The 16272-nt window shown below is 39.5% G+C and overlaps 1 protein-coding gene across 1 annotated transcript in view; it reads left to right on the top strand.

Moving 5' to 3' along the window:
* Positions 1–532: 532 nt before the first annotated feature.
* The window catches only part of LOC111869117 (mRNA-capping enzyme), a 53201-nt gene continuing 37461 nt past the window's right edge, over positions 533–16272 (top strand). Inside the window, exons 1-6 of the mRNA XM_023860338.2 lie at positions 533–619; positions 1547–1739; positions 3286–3397; positions 6288–6397; positions 9318–9402; positions 10112–10249. Coding sequence (XP_023716106.1) covers positions 533–619; positions 1547–1739; positions 3286–3397; positions 6288–6397; positions 9318–9402; positions 10112–10249 — 725 coding nt within the window. The remainder of the gene's footprint in view (positions 620–1546; positions 1740–3285; positions 3398–6287; positions 6398–9317; positions 9403–10111; positions 10250–16272) is intronic.

The raw sequence follows: 16272 nt of genomic DNA, 5'->3' as shown, positions 1-16272 counted from the left end.
TCCCAGCCACCCATGACAGCAGCAGCAATAAGTCGTACTTTCTGGCTGCCTGACTGCAGCCCAACTTCCTGGTAGCAAGTGCAGGTCTTCAGATAGGGTCTTTTAGAAACTGCATCTCCACTGGCGTACACCTGCCTCCATCAGTGTTCAGTCCTCACAGGCGCCACCCATTGGCCTGGCCTTGTTCACTCCTTGGTGGGTAGCCTTTGAACTTGGTCCCACTAGACTATTCACCATGTCCAGTGGGCCCTCCAGCCATACAGCCACAACTCACTGGATGCCATGTGTCTGTGATCACAAAGCAAGGCTCCTCCTCTGTCTGGCCCTCAGCATGTATGATGTCATTTTTCCTCTTAACAAATGTATTGATTGTGAAATGAGATTGTGAGGGTGATGATGCTGGAATCTTCTTCTGTGGTATCATCCCTTACTTATTCCTCTAATCCAGTCTGCTTCCTCTCAGACAGTCCTTTTCATCATGAATCTGTCAGCAGTCTCTTTGAAGTGACCAAAGTCTCCACCCTGCCAACACATGGGTCGTCCAGTCTTGCAGCACTCAGTCACTGGCAATCATGTTCTCATGGGGGCGCCAGTCCTTACCTCTGCAGCTGTGATGTTGGTCTGGCAGATGCCTTTGCTGCCTCTAGTTTCGGTGCTAAGTTGAAGCCTCATTGAGCGACACCTCGCTGCCCATGAGGAGATACTCTTTCACTTTCCCGTCTGTCACCCTGCTGGTGCTCATATCACTATTTAGTTCATTTAACTACTCCATAATCACTTGTAAAGCTGGTTCCATCATCCATCCACCTTCTGACACCAGTTGCAGCATTTTCACTGTTCCCTAGGCAGTGGGTACCAGGGTCTATTCTGGGGGCGGGGGTAAATCAACAGAGGCATGACACTGACATCTAATTTCCATCTAGTGCCAAGGTTAAACATGGTGGAGCTCTACCTCCATTTCCCCATACATCTTCGTAGGGTGAGGTTTGTAATTGATTTCTTAAGCCCAGATATAACTTAATCTTTTTATATTATTATTTCATGTATACTGCTGCACTTTTTATCTTTTTGCACTGACAAACTTCCATCTCATCGCAGTAGTTCACAACATGTGAATGCTGTACTCCACTTCTAGCTTTCTAGCTCATGAAACTGATATCAAAACTGCTGCTTCCCACAGGCTCAACCGTTTTGTCCATGTGTATTATATTCTTGAATCATTGCTCAGTATCTTGGATAACTGTAGCTCCCAGAACAATCCGAAAGGGGTGTTGCTTGAAAGAGATGTCTACACAACACTGCCACCTCTTCTCACCTGCCTGACGATATAATACTTTTAAACACTGAACATGTTTAATAGATGCATCATTATAAATGTAAGCTATGTTGTGTGCATGCGTGAGTGCGTGATAGGTAAAATATACACACTGAAAATATGATCAGACTATCCTGACAAAAACAAAGCCAGTATTCACATAATTATTATATATTTGTAAATTATAATTTTTTAGTGTACATTTTATGTTTGCTTCTACTATATTTTCAGATAAAACTTGGCCTTTGGATCGATTTGACAAATACAATAAGATTTTATAACAAGAAACAAATTGAAGCAGAAGGCTGCAAGTATATTAAACTGAAGTGTCGAGGACATGGAGAAACTCCATCTCAAGAGGTGGTGAATTCATTCTTTTTGATTTGTGATGAGTTCATGAGAGAAAATCCATTAGAGATAATAGGTATGTGAACACATTAGTATTAGTTCTGTGCTTTGTTTCTTCAAACAACTCTTTCAGTCTTTCAGGACTGTTTATGTTCATTTTTGTTCCTCTGAATAAAAGCTGAATAGAAACATGAAAATATGATATAAGAATGGAGGAGGTGGAAGTGAAGGAAGTTGAATTTAGAAGGCTTATCTAATGGAAAAGAATACCATAGATATTTATGGTATTATTTGGACCTAAAGGAGTAGATTAAATAATAGATGGTAATAGTAATAATAGAGTAACAATGCTTATGTTTATAACAAAAGACAGGACTTAGCCCTTTGCATATGACAATTTTTTTGTTAATTGTGGTCTCTGACTATTAAGTACTGTTTTCACATATTCACACATTGCTATAAAATCATGCATAAAGTGAATGTGAACTGAATTCGTTATCAGTTCATTTTGTTCCAAAGCTCAATGTAAAGTCTAAAAATTTGGGTCATTAGAATGCTGGTAAAGTAACTCCCAGTTATTCAGTGTTGAAGCATCAAAAATTTCCATGCAACTTAAAAATTTGCATAGAAATTTATCTTTATTATAAAATAAAGGTAGCTAGCCGTGCTTTACTCCCCAGGAAAATTATTTAATTAATTCCTGGTACTTATTTCTGTTAGAGGCTGAGTTGACCTCAGGGCCATAGTGTGGCTGGAAGGATTAGGTCAATTGAAAAAATCCAATGACCTCATCTGGACTTGAACTCGTGACCTGGCTTGTAGCATAGTGCCTCAACCAACTACGCTATCGTGTGCACCCCATACAAAAACGAAACAAAATTGTGATGTGCATATGTTCACCCATCATGTAGAAGTTCTCCAAACTAACAGCAGTAGCACTTCTCATTACCCTCCATCATATAGGTGCTGTTACAGTAAAGACTAGGCAGACTTATAATCACATTGCAGTATATCTGATAACATTCACCAATCAGCTGTCACCTAAGAGGACTCCCATGCAAAAACTATAGAGATGATATGTTTCTTTTTCCAGAGTTTTTATCATATAAATGGCAGATTCATGTAACTGACACACCCCATTCTCCTTATATCCTCAATAACCTGAACTTATCCAGAGATATTATTGTACAAATATGTATCAATCACAGAAATCACTTATTAGATTTGAGGTTCTCACAGCAATTAATATGAAGGTAACAGTCTTCTGGGATGTGACACCATGTAGTTTGGTGGATATGGTCCAGAGTTTTGGAGGAACTTGTGCCTCCAACTATCCTGAAGAGGGATACAGCAAGTTCTTCAGAAACACCTGTACCTTTGAACTGAACAGTACAGTGTGATGTCCCAGATCACCAATTTTAATTATAGAAATAAAGCATTTGCTTCTGAAATCTGTAAAAATAAAAGTTCAAAAATTGAAATTCTTATTAAAAAGAAACTGGTTTAAATTGTAGATTTTATAAAAATCCAAACATTAGATCAAAGCAACCCTGAAGATAAAAGTTGAGAACTCTGATCTGAGGAAACATATGCATTAGAGGTAGTTTTGTTTGCTGTTGCAGGAATCCACTGCACACATGGTTTTAACAGGACAGGTTTCCTTATAGTATCTTATCTGGTACAACAGATGGACTGTAGTTTGGAAGCAGCTCTCAATCAGTTTGCCGTTGTTCGGTAAGTTGCAGGTTTTTGCTTATATTGATTTCACGGCCTGTGCTGTAATTTTAAAGAGGGAACCATAAAATAGAAATTTGTAATTTTGACCTGAATTAAAAGTTTGCAGAACATAGTGTGTACAAAATACAGATTTGTGTTCAGAATTTTAATCTATGTCCTTAAATATGTACTGAATAATTTGCAGCCAATTATAAATAAATCATTCTGCATGGAGTTTGTTTTTGCTCTGATGGGCATGTACAGTAAGCTTTCTTCATTGTAGCATCTTAAATATTATTTCTGGGATTTGGGAGGAACTATGTTACTGAACCATACATCAACTCATCATCTGATTTAACCATTGATATAAATATGGTAGACACCACTATTTTACACTCTTGTTGATGATCTACATACTGTGACATGCTGCCGGAAGGTATTGTAATTGTCTGTAGCTAAGAAAAATAAGTATCCAATAAATTCAGTTATCAGCATGAATCCTCTAGCACGTCACTAACCTGTGATAGTACTATGATCTTAAAAATATGGACTGGTCTTAAAAACAATACAAGTGGGTATCCACCATGTGGGGATTAATGCAGAATGTATTTCACATGATATCTGTTTTACAAGAGAAAAAGATGCAGTCTGGAAATTGTGCATTGAAGCATATATAGAATATTGACTGTAAAGTTTCTTAACCCATTAGAACAGTGGTTGTGAAGAGTGGTATGCTACAAAATGGATGAAAGTCAGATGTTCTGAAACTTCTCCCATGAAGAAGCATTTCTAATGGAAGGGTTTTGTTAGGGAATAAAATATATCCTTCTTGAACTACAACCGGGTATGAAGAAAGTTGTCTTCTGGGTTTAGGCACCGTGTATTCTTCGTTTTGGCCGACGTTTCGGAGGAACGTAGCGCCTCCATCTTCAGAGCAGTTGAATGGCTTGGAATGTGGAGAGCAGTAGCTGCTACTGCTACTGGAGGCGCTACGTTCCTCCGAAACGTCGGCCAAAATGAAGAATACACGGTGCCTAAACTCAGAAGACGACTTTCTTCATTGTCATCGCCGTGAAAACCTCAAAACTTACAACCGGGTAAGTTTAAATTTCACCATAAAAACGAACCAAAGTAAGAAGGAAATGTAAATTACATAGATGAGTTAGTTAAAACTGCCATTAGAATGAAAACAAAGGGTAAAGCTATTCCTTTAGTGGACCATGTCAGTCCTTAGGCTTGTGAGACATTGAGGTTCCCACATTTTCCAGACAGTCGGCCCACAGATGTGGTGATGTTGTCAGCCTTACATGCAGACTGTTGTCTACCCCGAGAAAGATTCCTGATACTCATTTCTGTTAGAGGCTGAGTTGACCCCAGGTTAGCCCAACAGAAAAATGCAGTGACCTCATCAGGAATCGAACCTGCTACCTAAATGTACATAGTTTTTATTCCAGCAATTCCACACCAGTTTGACTACATCATAACAGCTGTTAGCCCTCTCCAGCAGTCCAGTTTGCCCCCCCCCCTCATGAAGCTTTCTTAGAATCACAACCCCCTTTTGCATTCTCTTTCCTTCCAGAAAAGCAGACAATTGCCTCATTCACATTATGGCCTGAATTTTCTTAATGTTATAACTGGCATACAACTGGCTACAAGGCAAGTCTCACTGGAGCATAGAAGTGGCATATAACAGGTGTGTGTGTGTGTGTGGAGGACTAGGTATGAAGTTGAAAGTAAGGTGATGACTTACAAGCTAGTTCAGTGCAGGACACAGGAAGAGAACAGTGCAGTGAAGTAGTAATGAACAAAAACAAGTTGACATCAAGACTGTAAATGGCCACTGACAGTGAAACACTAGTTTTTCCAAAACACAATAAATATTAGAGTATTTTCATTAGCTGGGAGAGAAGCATGGAGGCACTTGGAGAACAGATGGTTATAAAGACAGTATGAGAAGGATAATGTTGTTCGTTCTATCCAATCTGCAGCATTTCTCTTTTAGTTTGCCTCATTTCATTGTTTCACAAGTTAGTTAGTTAGTTTCTCATGTTGCTGTGTTGATAATGCTGTATTTTTTTTTTCATGAAACACCTGGTTGTAATCTTGGCCAGATTGTTTGCTGTCCTAACTGAGATTTCTAGTAGTTTTTCTAGTATTCATGTGAACTCTAGGATAGTGCCTTGAAATTGGACACATCTAATTTCTTACATCGTCAGTGATCTTTGCATCTTATTTGACTGGAGTAGTGCCTATGTGAGAGAGGAAGTGTAGTAATATATACGGTGCACATGAATGCAAATTGCCTACAACCTGTATGGAGAGTGGTTGAATTTGACACATGCAGGACGGTGGACTAGCTGTTATGGGTCGCTTGTGTGGCCTCCTTAGTCACTGGATCTAACTCTGATGGATGTTAGCCTGTTGGGACATTGAAGGAGCAGGTTTATCCAACCCCTCCGAGGACTATCAGAAGATCTCATGGAAAGACTTCAAACAGCTTGTTAGGCATGTTCAAGATAATGTTGTGCAGTGCACTGCCATCTGCCTTGAAATGGACGGAAGCCGCTTCAAGCACCTATTGTTACAATGACATGCTCATGGTTTGGTCATTTGATAGCTTGTGCCATAAGATGATGATTTATATTTTGAAAACCTAGTGTCACAGGACATATACAATATTTTTTACTTGTTCTTTAAGAATCACACTATGGAGAGATAGTGCATGAATTCACCATACATAATATCCGCACTTGAAAGGGCATTGTTAAAATCTAAATACTAATCTTGTCCTTTCTTATTATTATATATGTACTTACTGGCTGTTTCTGTTAATGATTATCATATGAAGTATTCTTATAGGATGCTAATTTTGTGGTAACTAACCACTGACTAGAAACTATTTTTTCAGCCCACCAGGAATCTATAAACGTGATTACTTGCAAGAACTGTATCGAAGGTATGGTGATAATGATATAAATGAAGTGCCACCCCCACCTGAGTTGCCAGATTGGTGTAAAGGTTAGTATGTTTCTTTTAGGATGTAAGTAATGCTTTAAATAGCTTTACAGAGCAATTAGTAGCAGAAATAGTCTGACCCAAATATCTGGGTGGTTATCATTTTATGAAGTACAAGGTGGTTCAAATATGACCGGGACTGATTTTTTTTTAAACCCAAATTGCCAAACACTTACTTGCACATGTCAGTCTTCAATGTACTCCCCTCCATTCAACACATTTTTTCCAACATTCTGGAAGCATCCTGATGCCCTTTTCAAAAAAGTTTTGTGGTTGGTGGCATATCCACTCCCGAACATTCTGGATGACGGCGTCCACAAACCGCCTGCCTTGCAAGTCTGATTTGAGCCTTCCAAACAGGTAGAAATCACTTGGTGCAAAATCGGGACTGTACGGCAGATGTGTCAGAAGGTTCCATTTCAATTTCTGGAGGGTTTCCATTGTTGTTTTAGCCTTATGGGGGTGTGCATTGTCTTGAAGGAAGGCTACCCACTTTCCACCTCACTTCCGCTTGGATCAGATCTTTTCCTTCATGTCTATTGCCAGGAGGTCAGAGTAATAAGCTGCATTGACTGTTCTGGCATCTGTCAGAAAGTCTACATGGATAACCCCCTGCCAGTCCCAGAAGAATGTTGCCATCACTTCCTGCTGAACGGCTCTTTTGCGCTCTCTTGGGTTTGGGAGAACTGGTATGCCGCCACTCGCGTGATGACTGCTGGGACTCGGGAATGAAGTAGTGCACCCACGTTTCATTGGTGGTCACTATAGACTTCAAAAATGCATCACCTTTGTCTTCAAACTGCTGTAGGAGACGACTGGCAACTTGCATGCGCACCATTTTGTTCATGTCCGTCAAAGTGTGTGGTACCCACTGTGCATTCACCTTGCGATAGTGTAGGTGGTATTTCATGATGTCTTCTACACTACCAACACTGATGGACAGCATTGCTCCAAGTTCCTTGATAGTGATGCTCCTATTCTCACGAATAAGTGCGTCTGCACGATCAGTGTTTGGCTTGGTGATGGATGTTCACGGCCAACGATCATGCGGTTCATTCTCCATGCGCTCTCTGCCCTCTCTGAAGCACTTACACCACTCAAACACACTGGTCCATGAGAGACACTCTTCCCCATACTGTTGTTGGAGTCTGGTGAATTTCAGCGGACTGGACGTTTTCTCCAACGAGGAATTTGATCACAATGCGTTGTTCCATGCTCCGCAGTACCTTCTGTTCACTCATCACTCTAGCAACTTCCAGACAGGATTGAACAGGTTCTAACCCTAACAGGAGGGAGGGTGGAGGTTGTGGCTTCACTCTCTCAAGGTTGCACAGTTGCTGCGCAGTGCGGCTTGTTTACAAAAAAATCAGTCCCAATCATATTTGAACCACCTAGTATATGCATACACATTATCGATAAAATATTAAACCTGCATTCCAGTAAATGTCTATGGGTAAAATCTGATGTACAGTTATGGTAAAGGGATTATTCCAGACTCTTGATCAGGTCAGAATAGTTTTATTGGATTTAATCTGCCAGCGCATCTTTTGTGTCCTCTTCATACAAAATAAAATTGCTGAGATCTTTAAAGTCAATAATTTTATTATTACATGTGAAGATGAGAAAAACTAACAGGTGTTGTTGTTGTTGTTGTTGTTGTTGCTGTTGCTGTTGTTTTCAGTTGAGCCCACATTATAGTTGACTTGACAGAAATATCATTTTTGCATGAACATAAGCCTTGTTCTTAAGCCATACCTGATTTTAGGTGAAAATGAATTAATATGGCCTCATTTATAACTCCATGAAGCCTTTAAGAGTAAGTTTTCTTCAAGTACCAATCAAAAAGATAAAGTAAAGTTGTTCCTGTACTTAATTAAGCATCGCATCATGAAGATGTATTGGGGAGTGACCTCAGCTCTAGATGGATGTGAGTGGTCAGCTTCATGCCCTGTCTGCTTTACCTCTGGGGAAGGAGCCCTTTGTACCCATTGTGTAGGAAGCTGGGTTGGCCCCTGAGGGCTGGACGCTGTCAAGTAGAGAAAAATCTTGCCCCTGCCATGAATCAAACCCTGGTTTGGGGAGGGGGCTGTCCAGCCCATAGCCAATCACTATACCAACTGAGCTGTTCTGGTTCCTCAAGTACCTGTCAAATTTAAAAAAAATGTTCTTTGGCACTAGCTGTAGCGATTTCATGACAGCCATTTGCACTACACATATTGTCATGTGTTGCCTGCTGATGTCTTGCAGCTTCATCCTAATCCAAAAGCATGCATACCATCATTTCAAAGAGTATGACTTGCTTGTAATAAACTATAGTCAAGGAATGTGCAAGGTATACCACAAAGTTTTAGCTGCAAGTAATTGAATGTGCTGTAGATTTGGCAAAATGTGCTGCTAGAAGACATTTTGGCAGAAAAAGCCAACATAAGAAGGTGGTGCGGTAAAAGCAGTCATTTGCAAAATGTGTCAAAATCAGTGTGTATCTCATGGGAGAGATTGCTTGTTTCTACTAGTGGAAATTGATTTGTAAGAATGTGTTGCACAGACACAGAAGTCAGAATTTGCCTTTGACTGAAATGATACAGCTTAAATCAAACAGAATTACTGAAAAAAAAAAATAAATAATTTTTCTCTCCCGCCTCCCCAGGGAAAGAATTACACCTCAAAACAGGTTACATCTACTTCCTTCTTCTTCCTTTTGTTTGCAGTGATCCTCTCACTTGACACCACATAAGCCATTTTTATTGAGAAAGCATTACATGTTCACAGAGTTGGTGAGTTTTGAATGTTCAGAGTTTGAAATTTATGAATTGCTTAAGTCAGTTTGTTACATATCTTATTGTGACATCAACCATACTATATCAGGTGGTAGATAAATCCTGTGGTAGTCTGCACAATCAGAATTTATGTTCATTTTTTGCAGAATATGATGACAGCAATGGAGAGGACAGTAATGATGAGGATGGCAGTAACACTAGTGACACTGCTGGAGTTCCTGGCGGAAGCAGGTTAGTTGTATGAAGAAAGCAGTCTTCTGGGATGTGGCACTGTGTAGATGTGGCGTTAACTGACGTTTCAGAGGAACATATCGCCTCCATCTTCAGACTGCTTGTACCGCTTTTCACGGTCTCTTCGCTTGCGGATTTCTTATTTTTCCTTCTACCCTGAAGATGGAGGCGATATGTTCCTCCGAAACGTCGGTTAACACCACATGTACACAGTGCCACATCCCAGAAGACTGCTTTCTTCATAGTCACCGCCTTGAAAACCTCAAATCTTACACAGGTTAGTTGTATTTGACTTGTGGAAACAACAATTAATATGAAGAAAGCAGTCTTCTGGGATTTGGCACCGTGTATATGTGGTGTTAACCGACGTCGGTTAACACCACATATACACAGTGCCAAATCCCAGAAGACTGCTTTCTTCATAGTCACCGCCGTGAAAGCCTCAAATCTTACAACAATTAATATCTTTAGATCTCCTTGTTTATAGAAAGATGGCTAAATCTATGATTATGTTGCAATTAGGGGTTCAGAAATACAGCCTCAGTCTTCTAGTCACGTAAGAAAGTCCTTTTTTCCATAATCTCATAGGATATTATGAATAATTTATAAGAGATATTTAATGTCTCCATATCAGAAGTTACCCGTGATGACTGATGAATAGAAGTAATGCATTCAATAAAGAATTTTGTTATAACTCAATCATTTTCAGTGGACGGCGGCGAAGACGGGAAATCCAAAACTTAAATCCAACTTTCATGGAGGGTGTGTCTGGTGTAACTCCTGTCACTGCACAACCAAAGCTGCAGAATATACAACGGAAAGTCCAGGCCTTCTGTGGTTGGCAGAGGTACATGTTTTTTTTTTTTCCTGGTATATCACTTGCTTATGTAAAGGCCGCGCCATAGCTCAAGCAGTTAGTAGCTGGCTTTCCACCGTGGCGGCCCGGTTTCGATCCTGGGTCTGGTCAAGTGGGATTTGTGGTAGACAAAGTGGCGCTGGGGTGAGTTTTCTCCGAGTACTTTGGTTTCCCCTGCCAATCTTTATTCCACCAAATTCTCCGTCATAATCAGCAGGGGCAGGCTACAATAGGCTAATCAGTGGCCGCTGTGCTGATTGGACCCAGTTGGACTCCACCCCCCCATCCCCCTAAGCAAATTTTAAATGCTTATGCAAGAAGGCATGTTAGTAGATTTGCCATGCTGGTAATATATGAACATTTTTTGAGGCATGTTTGCTTCCATGTGGAGTGCCTGTTAAAATTCCTTTGTCCGTCTTTATGCACGAAGTAACTTGAGAATGAGGAAGACAAATTTTGGTTAAATTTCATTACTAGAGAATTTTATGCAATAATGTTGAGTCATTTTACTTTTCATTTAGAGGAGCCATTATTGATGACCACTTTATATGAGGACCTAGATACATTTCTGTGGCACGTTTAGAGCGTCTGTTCTTTTCAAGTATTTATTTGAGTGTATTATATTTTGAATAGATGCAGAAAAAAATTAAACACATTTTATTTCCAATACACTCTTTGTGTAAATTTTCAAGATAAAATAACAGACGTTATTGACCATACCAGAATCATTACATTATGCATACACATTCAGAAGCCAAGACTGGTCTTCCAAACACATTCACAGATTACTAAAATCTTTTATTCATTTATAGTTTGCATGATTTAAACCTGGTGTGTTGTATAAAGATTGTAAAGACATATTTAAAATTAATTTATTTGTAATTCTGTATTTCAGCAGCCTGTTGAAAATCTTTATTTAAATGTCTATGTGTCCACAGTCAGTCAGTAATGCAACAATTGTTTATTCACCATTTAACACTTAACACAATATGTTTCAGCCACCGATGGCCATCTTCAGGTTTCTTAGTGCGTCCCAACTGTTACACTGCTCTGACATGCAATAAAACCGTGCGTTACAGTTCACTTAAAAATAACGTAAATAATTAATTAAAATCTATTAAATTTTTTTTTTGTAAAATCCTATTCCACCTCATAAAGGGGCGTCATCCACTTGTTTGGAACTATATGATATTCCAAAAGGTTCGTTTCTGCAGCTTGTTTTTCTGTTTGTTAGCTCGTTGTTTTGCTATGTCTACTATCTGCAGTATGCCCGTTGCTTGTGTGTACCCTCTACCAGTAAGTTGAATTAAGGCATGAGGATTTTCACTCTTCCAATACCTGTTGTTTTGTGAGTTAACATATCCCAAGAGATTAAAATTAGCCTCATCTGGAAAAATGTCAGCTTAGGAACAATAAGTCTGTCATGCACATGACTGATAAACCAGTTACAAAACCACACTCTTTTTTCATAATCCACAGGTTTAATTTCAGGAACAACAGTAATTTTATCTGGACCAATATGCAACAGTTTAGTTGCTTTCCATGCACTGCCTACAGAAACTCTGCTTTGTTGTGCTAATCGCCACAAAGCATTTCTAGGAGAACCCTCAGTCTGTGTTTCTCCTTTAATATTAGAGACAAAGCGTCACACCCATAGAGAACCACAGGCAAAATTATACTTTTGTATATTCTAATTTTTGTGTTCTTAGGCAGCAGACAAGACAAAAGGTTCTGGACTGAATGGTATCAAGCATTACCCAAATTCAGTCCCCTCTTAATTTCCTTCTGAATCAGATTTTGTTTTGTTGTAGTCATTCCCAAATATCTGAACTGCCACATTTTCAAAACATCATTTACCTATCGTTATATCATGTTTTGCCCTGCATTCTGGTGATGAGGCAGCAGCAGCAGCATGTACTTAGTTTTATCTATGTTTACTTCTAAACCAACCTTACTAGCTTCACTTGCAGTGTGTGTTTTTACTTTATAGTATCTATATTACCACCCAGTAGATTCACATCAACAGCATAGACCAGTAGCTGATATGTCCCATTTAAGTTCAGTCCCACCTGGTTTTTCTGGACCTTCCTAATGACATATTCTAAAGCAATGTTGAAAACAAATGACAATAAAGCATCCCCTTGTTTTAGACCATTCTGTATACGAAAATTATCAGACAAATATTTACGTATACAGATTTTTCGTTTAAACACATTTTAATCGGCCTAACTAGTTACCCCAAACTCTATGAGGATACTGTACATTACTTCCCTCCTAACATGAATCATAGGCTTTCTTGCAGTCCACAAACAGCTGATGTACTGTCTCATTGTACTCCCATTTTTTCTCAAGTATCTGACAAATGCAAAAGATCTGATCAGTAGTTGATCTGTTACATCGAAACCAACACTGATAATCCCCAATAATTTCATCTATGTATGGACTTAACCTTGAGAGAAGGATATTGGATAAAATTTTGTATGAAGTTGATAGCAGTGCTATGCCATGATAATTAATGCAGTCTTGTGAACTGGTACAGTAATAGACTCCTTCCACTGATCAGGCAATTTTTCCTTATTCCAAATAGAATTAATTAGCTTATGGATCTTAGAATGTAATATTTCACCTACTGCTTGAATCTGGTACGTGGGTTCAAACCCAGCGGAGGTCGTGGAATTTTTAAGAGCGGAAAAATTCAGGGAACAAGTCCTCTGGGAGGGACTTTAACCTTTCAGCGCCGGGGGGCATTTAAATCGTTTTTGCACTCCAATGCTGGCAGCTATTTAAATAATTAAATCGGAGATTGCAGCACTTAAAGCGTAATAAGCGGGAAAAAATTGGAGTTTTGTTTTTCAGATTTTCATACAACGTCCAGAGAAGTATATAGAATTAGCGTATTGATCCACACTACTTTCAAATTATTTTTGGGCCAGTAAGCGTATAAAAATTATGAACAATAGTATCGTATTACCTTAAAAATTCAGCCATGTGTGGTAGTGGCGGAAACACTCAATGCAGAGGCCCATGCCGCACGCATCACACCAGTACAGTGTGTCCCTTCTCTTTCAGCACTTTTGACACACAATGCACTTTCTCTGTGGTCAAGATTTCTTCGCCGTTGGAGGAATCTTGCTGATAAAATGTCGTTCTGTTAGATGGGGCACTGTGTTATCTGATGGATGTGAACCGGGCACTTTATGTTCCACAGCACTCGCATATTTCACGAACAGGCCCTCAGTCAACTGAATTCTGAATGATAATTGCTGAATTCGTTTGCCTGTGTTACTCCTGTACACTATCATTGAATTCAGAATTGAGGCGTTTAGGAGCCTGCGAAACAGCTTCATGTACCACTTATTCATTCGCTTCCTCTCGATCAAATAAGAGTGAAGCAGCTGGTCCTTCAAATCGACCCCTCCCATTGACTTATTGTAGTCCAATACTGAAATTGGTTTCTCCACCACCTTGCCTCTAACTGTAACAGTCCTGGTGTCATGACTGTGATAGGTGGAGATCATGGTGACTATTTTTTTGTCGAACCACTTTGTGATAGAAACGAGTCCAGAATGTTGTGCCACGATTTCACCTTTTTTTAGTTTAGTGTTTTTCCCTTTGGAGGCACATTCTTACGATTCAATTTCAGAGTGCCAACACAGTCGGTCTTGTGCGTTATCTTCAATAGCCTGGCCAGAGTTGGGGAATTGTAAAAATTATCCATCCACAGAGTCTGACCTTGATTCAGGAGAGGTTCTACTAGTTTCAGGTCAATGGCTGAAGTTTTGTTGGTGTCCGCTGTGATCAAGGAGGAGTCGAGTACTGTATCCTTGCCTGTATATAGGATGAATGACCATAAATACCCCGTGGTGGAGTCACACAACTTGTAACTTTTAATTCCAAATTTGGCTGCCTTCAGAGGGAGGTACTGTTTGAAAGACAGACGGCCTTTCCAAAGTGTCGTAGATTCGTCAAGTGAAATGTCCTGGTTTGGGAGACAGAGTTCCTGAAATTTCTTATTGAGATGGAAAATTACTGGGTAGATTTTGAAAAGTTTTTTGGGTCCTTCAAAAGTGCTGATGTTTTCATTGTTGGCGAAATGCAAATATTTACATATTAGCTCCAGTCTGTCTTGCGTTATAATGTCTGTAAATCCCGGTGTTGAAATTACCTTTTCTGTTGTAAAATAAGACTGAAGAGTTGGTTTCTGTACAATGCCCATGAGCATGAACAAACCCAAGACAACATAAATTTCTCCCTCTGTCACGGGTTTCCATGCCTTAGAATGCGACCTCACTGATGGTTCACGCCCCCGTATAAACTGCTCTGCGTATCTATTTGTTTCTGTGACTATGGTCTCAATAAGTTCCTTGTCGAAAAACAACTTGAAAACGTCCACAATTTCCGTTAGATCTTTCGAAGGGCCTTGAGCTCCAACACTGCCCGTGAAATGTTCTCTCTGACCCCTATAGTTCTGCATATCCTCCCAAACGAATTCTTGATTTGCACTGTCATCTTCATCGCTGCCCTCATTTCCAACAGCATCAAAAAAAGGCACGGTCATCTAACTCGTTTTCAGAGTCAAAATCCGAATCTGATAGACTTTGTTTGGAATCACTTTCAACCAGACACTGTATGTCCTCGTCACTCAACACACCTGAACATCTCTTGCTTGTTCCAGCCATGGCTGCTACATGCAAACTGCATTAGCTATATGGAACAAATGGAACCTCAACGAATGCAAACAAGGCATTTGTTTATCATTTTCAACTGCAGTCATATCAGAGGTCAGCATCACGTATCATTCTTGTTGGGTTTTCTACACGAGGTTTCTCATTCCGTTCAAGAGGCAGCACTCGTCACTGGCTGAATGGAAATCGATTTTTTTTTTGACCAACACGCAGAGAGAACACAGACTTTGCTTCGACCAACACGCAAGGAGATCACAGACTATCAACCTAGCATATTTAGTTCCTAACTCTCCAAGAGATGGAGATAGATTTGTACGGCAATACTGCACCCTAGACGGCGAGCTACAAAACTTCTTCAGAGACTTCTAATGTAAAAAAAGAATACCCCGGGAAGTTCAAAGTGGGATAACGAATATACGAAATGATAGACAGAAATTTCCTCTTTCATTTCATAGCAAAAGTATTACTTTACATGAAAAGCAGCACAAGACGCACGACAACGTTGCCCGGTGAGATGTGGCATTTAAATGCCGATGTGCGATGTACGTCGTCTGGCACTGAAGGGTTAAGCTATGGGTCCCGTGTCGTAGATTTACGGCATGTAAAAGATCCTCATGTCTCTAGTAGACCTCTGAGCAAAATTAGGCAACAAGTTTCCCGCCCAGGTAGTTTCCAATGCCTCTGGTAGATGGGGGAAGTATCAGGTACCGTGGGCTGACCTCGTTGGCTGAACGGGGCTGATAGTACACACCAGTACTGGTAGGGTATGGCGACAGTAGAAATTAAAGGGGGATGCACAATGGACCAATAACTGGTCTAAGTGCATGGGGAAACCCACCCCCTCTAATAATAATAATAATAATAATAATAATAATAATTCAATTCTTCAATTCTTGGTTTTATTTACCTGCTGTACTCAACAGCTGGTAGCCAATTACAGAGTCAGCATGAAGACAAGAGAAACAATATACAGACAGATTGATGAAAATAGTACAAAAATTCCATTGCAATATGCCCAAGTGAAAAAACACAATTAGAGGTTAGAGACAAAACCAAGCAGTGTCTAAGTATAACATATGTCAAAGGTTCTACAAAAGTAAATATATTAATGATGAAGTGATAACAAGTGTCCTACAAAAACTACATGAACAAATTAAATATACAGATTTTTTTAATAATAATTACAATAATAATAAATATAAGAATAATAATAATAGCAATTCATTGTAGTTTAGGACTGAGAAATGAAATGTTTAGATAATTAATTGAGAAATAAATCTGATGCAACTATAAGAACAATTAAATAGTCAGATTTTTTAAACTTATTTT

The sequence above is a fragment of the Cryptotermes secundus genome, unplaced genomic scaffold (assembly GCF_002891405.2).
Source record: "Cryptotermes secundus unplaced genomic scaffold, Csec_1.0 scaffold563, whole genome shotgun sequence".
Lineage (NCBI taxonomy): Eukaryota > Metazoa > Arthropoda > Insecta > Blattodea > Kalotermitidae > Cryptotermes > Cryptotermes secundus.
This window is presented reverse-complemented; position numbering and strand designations above follow the sequence as displayed.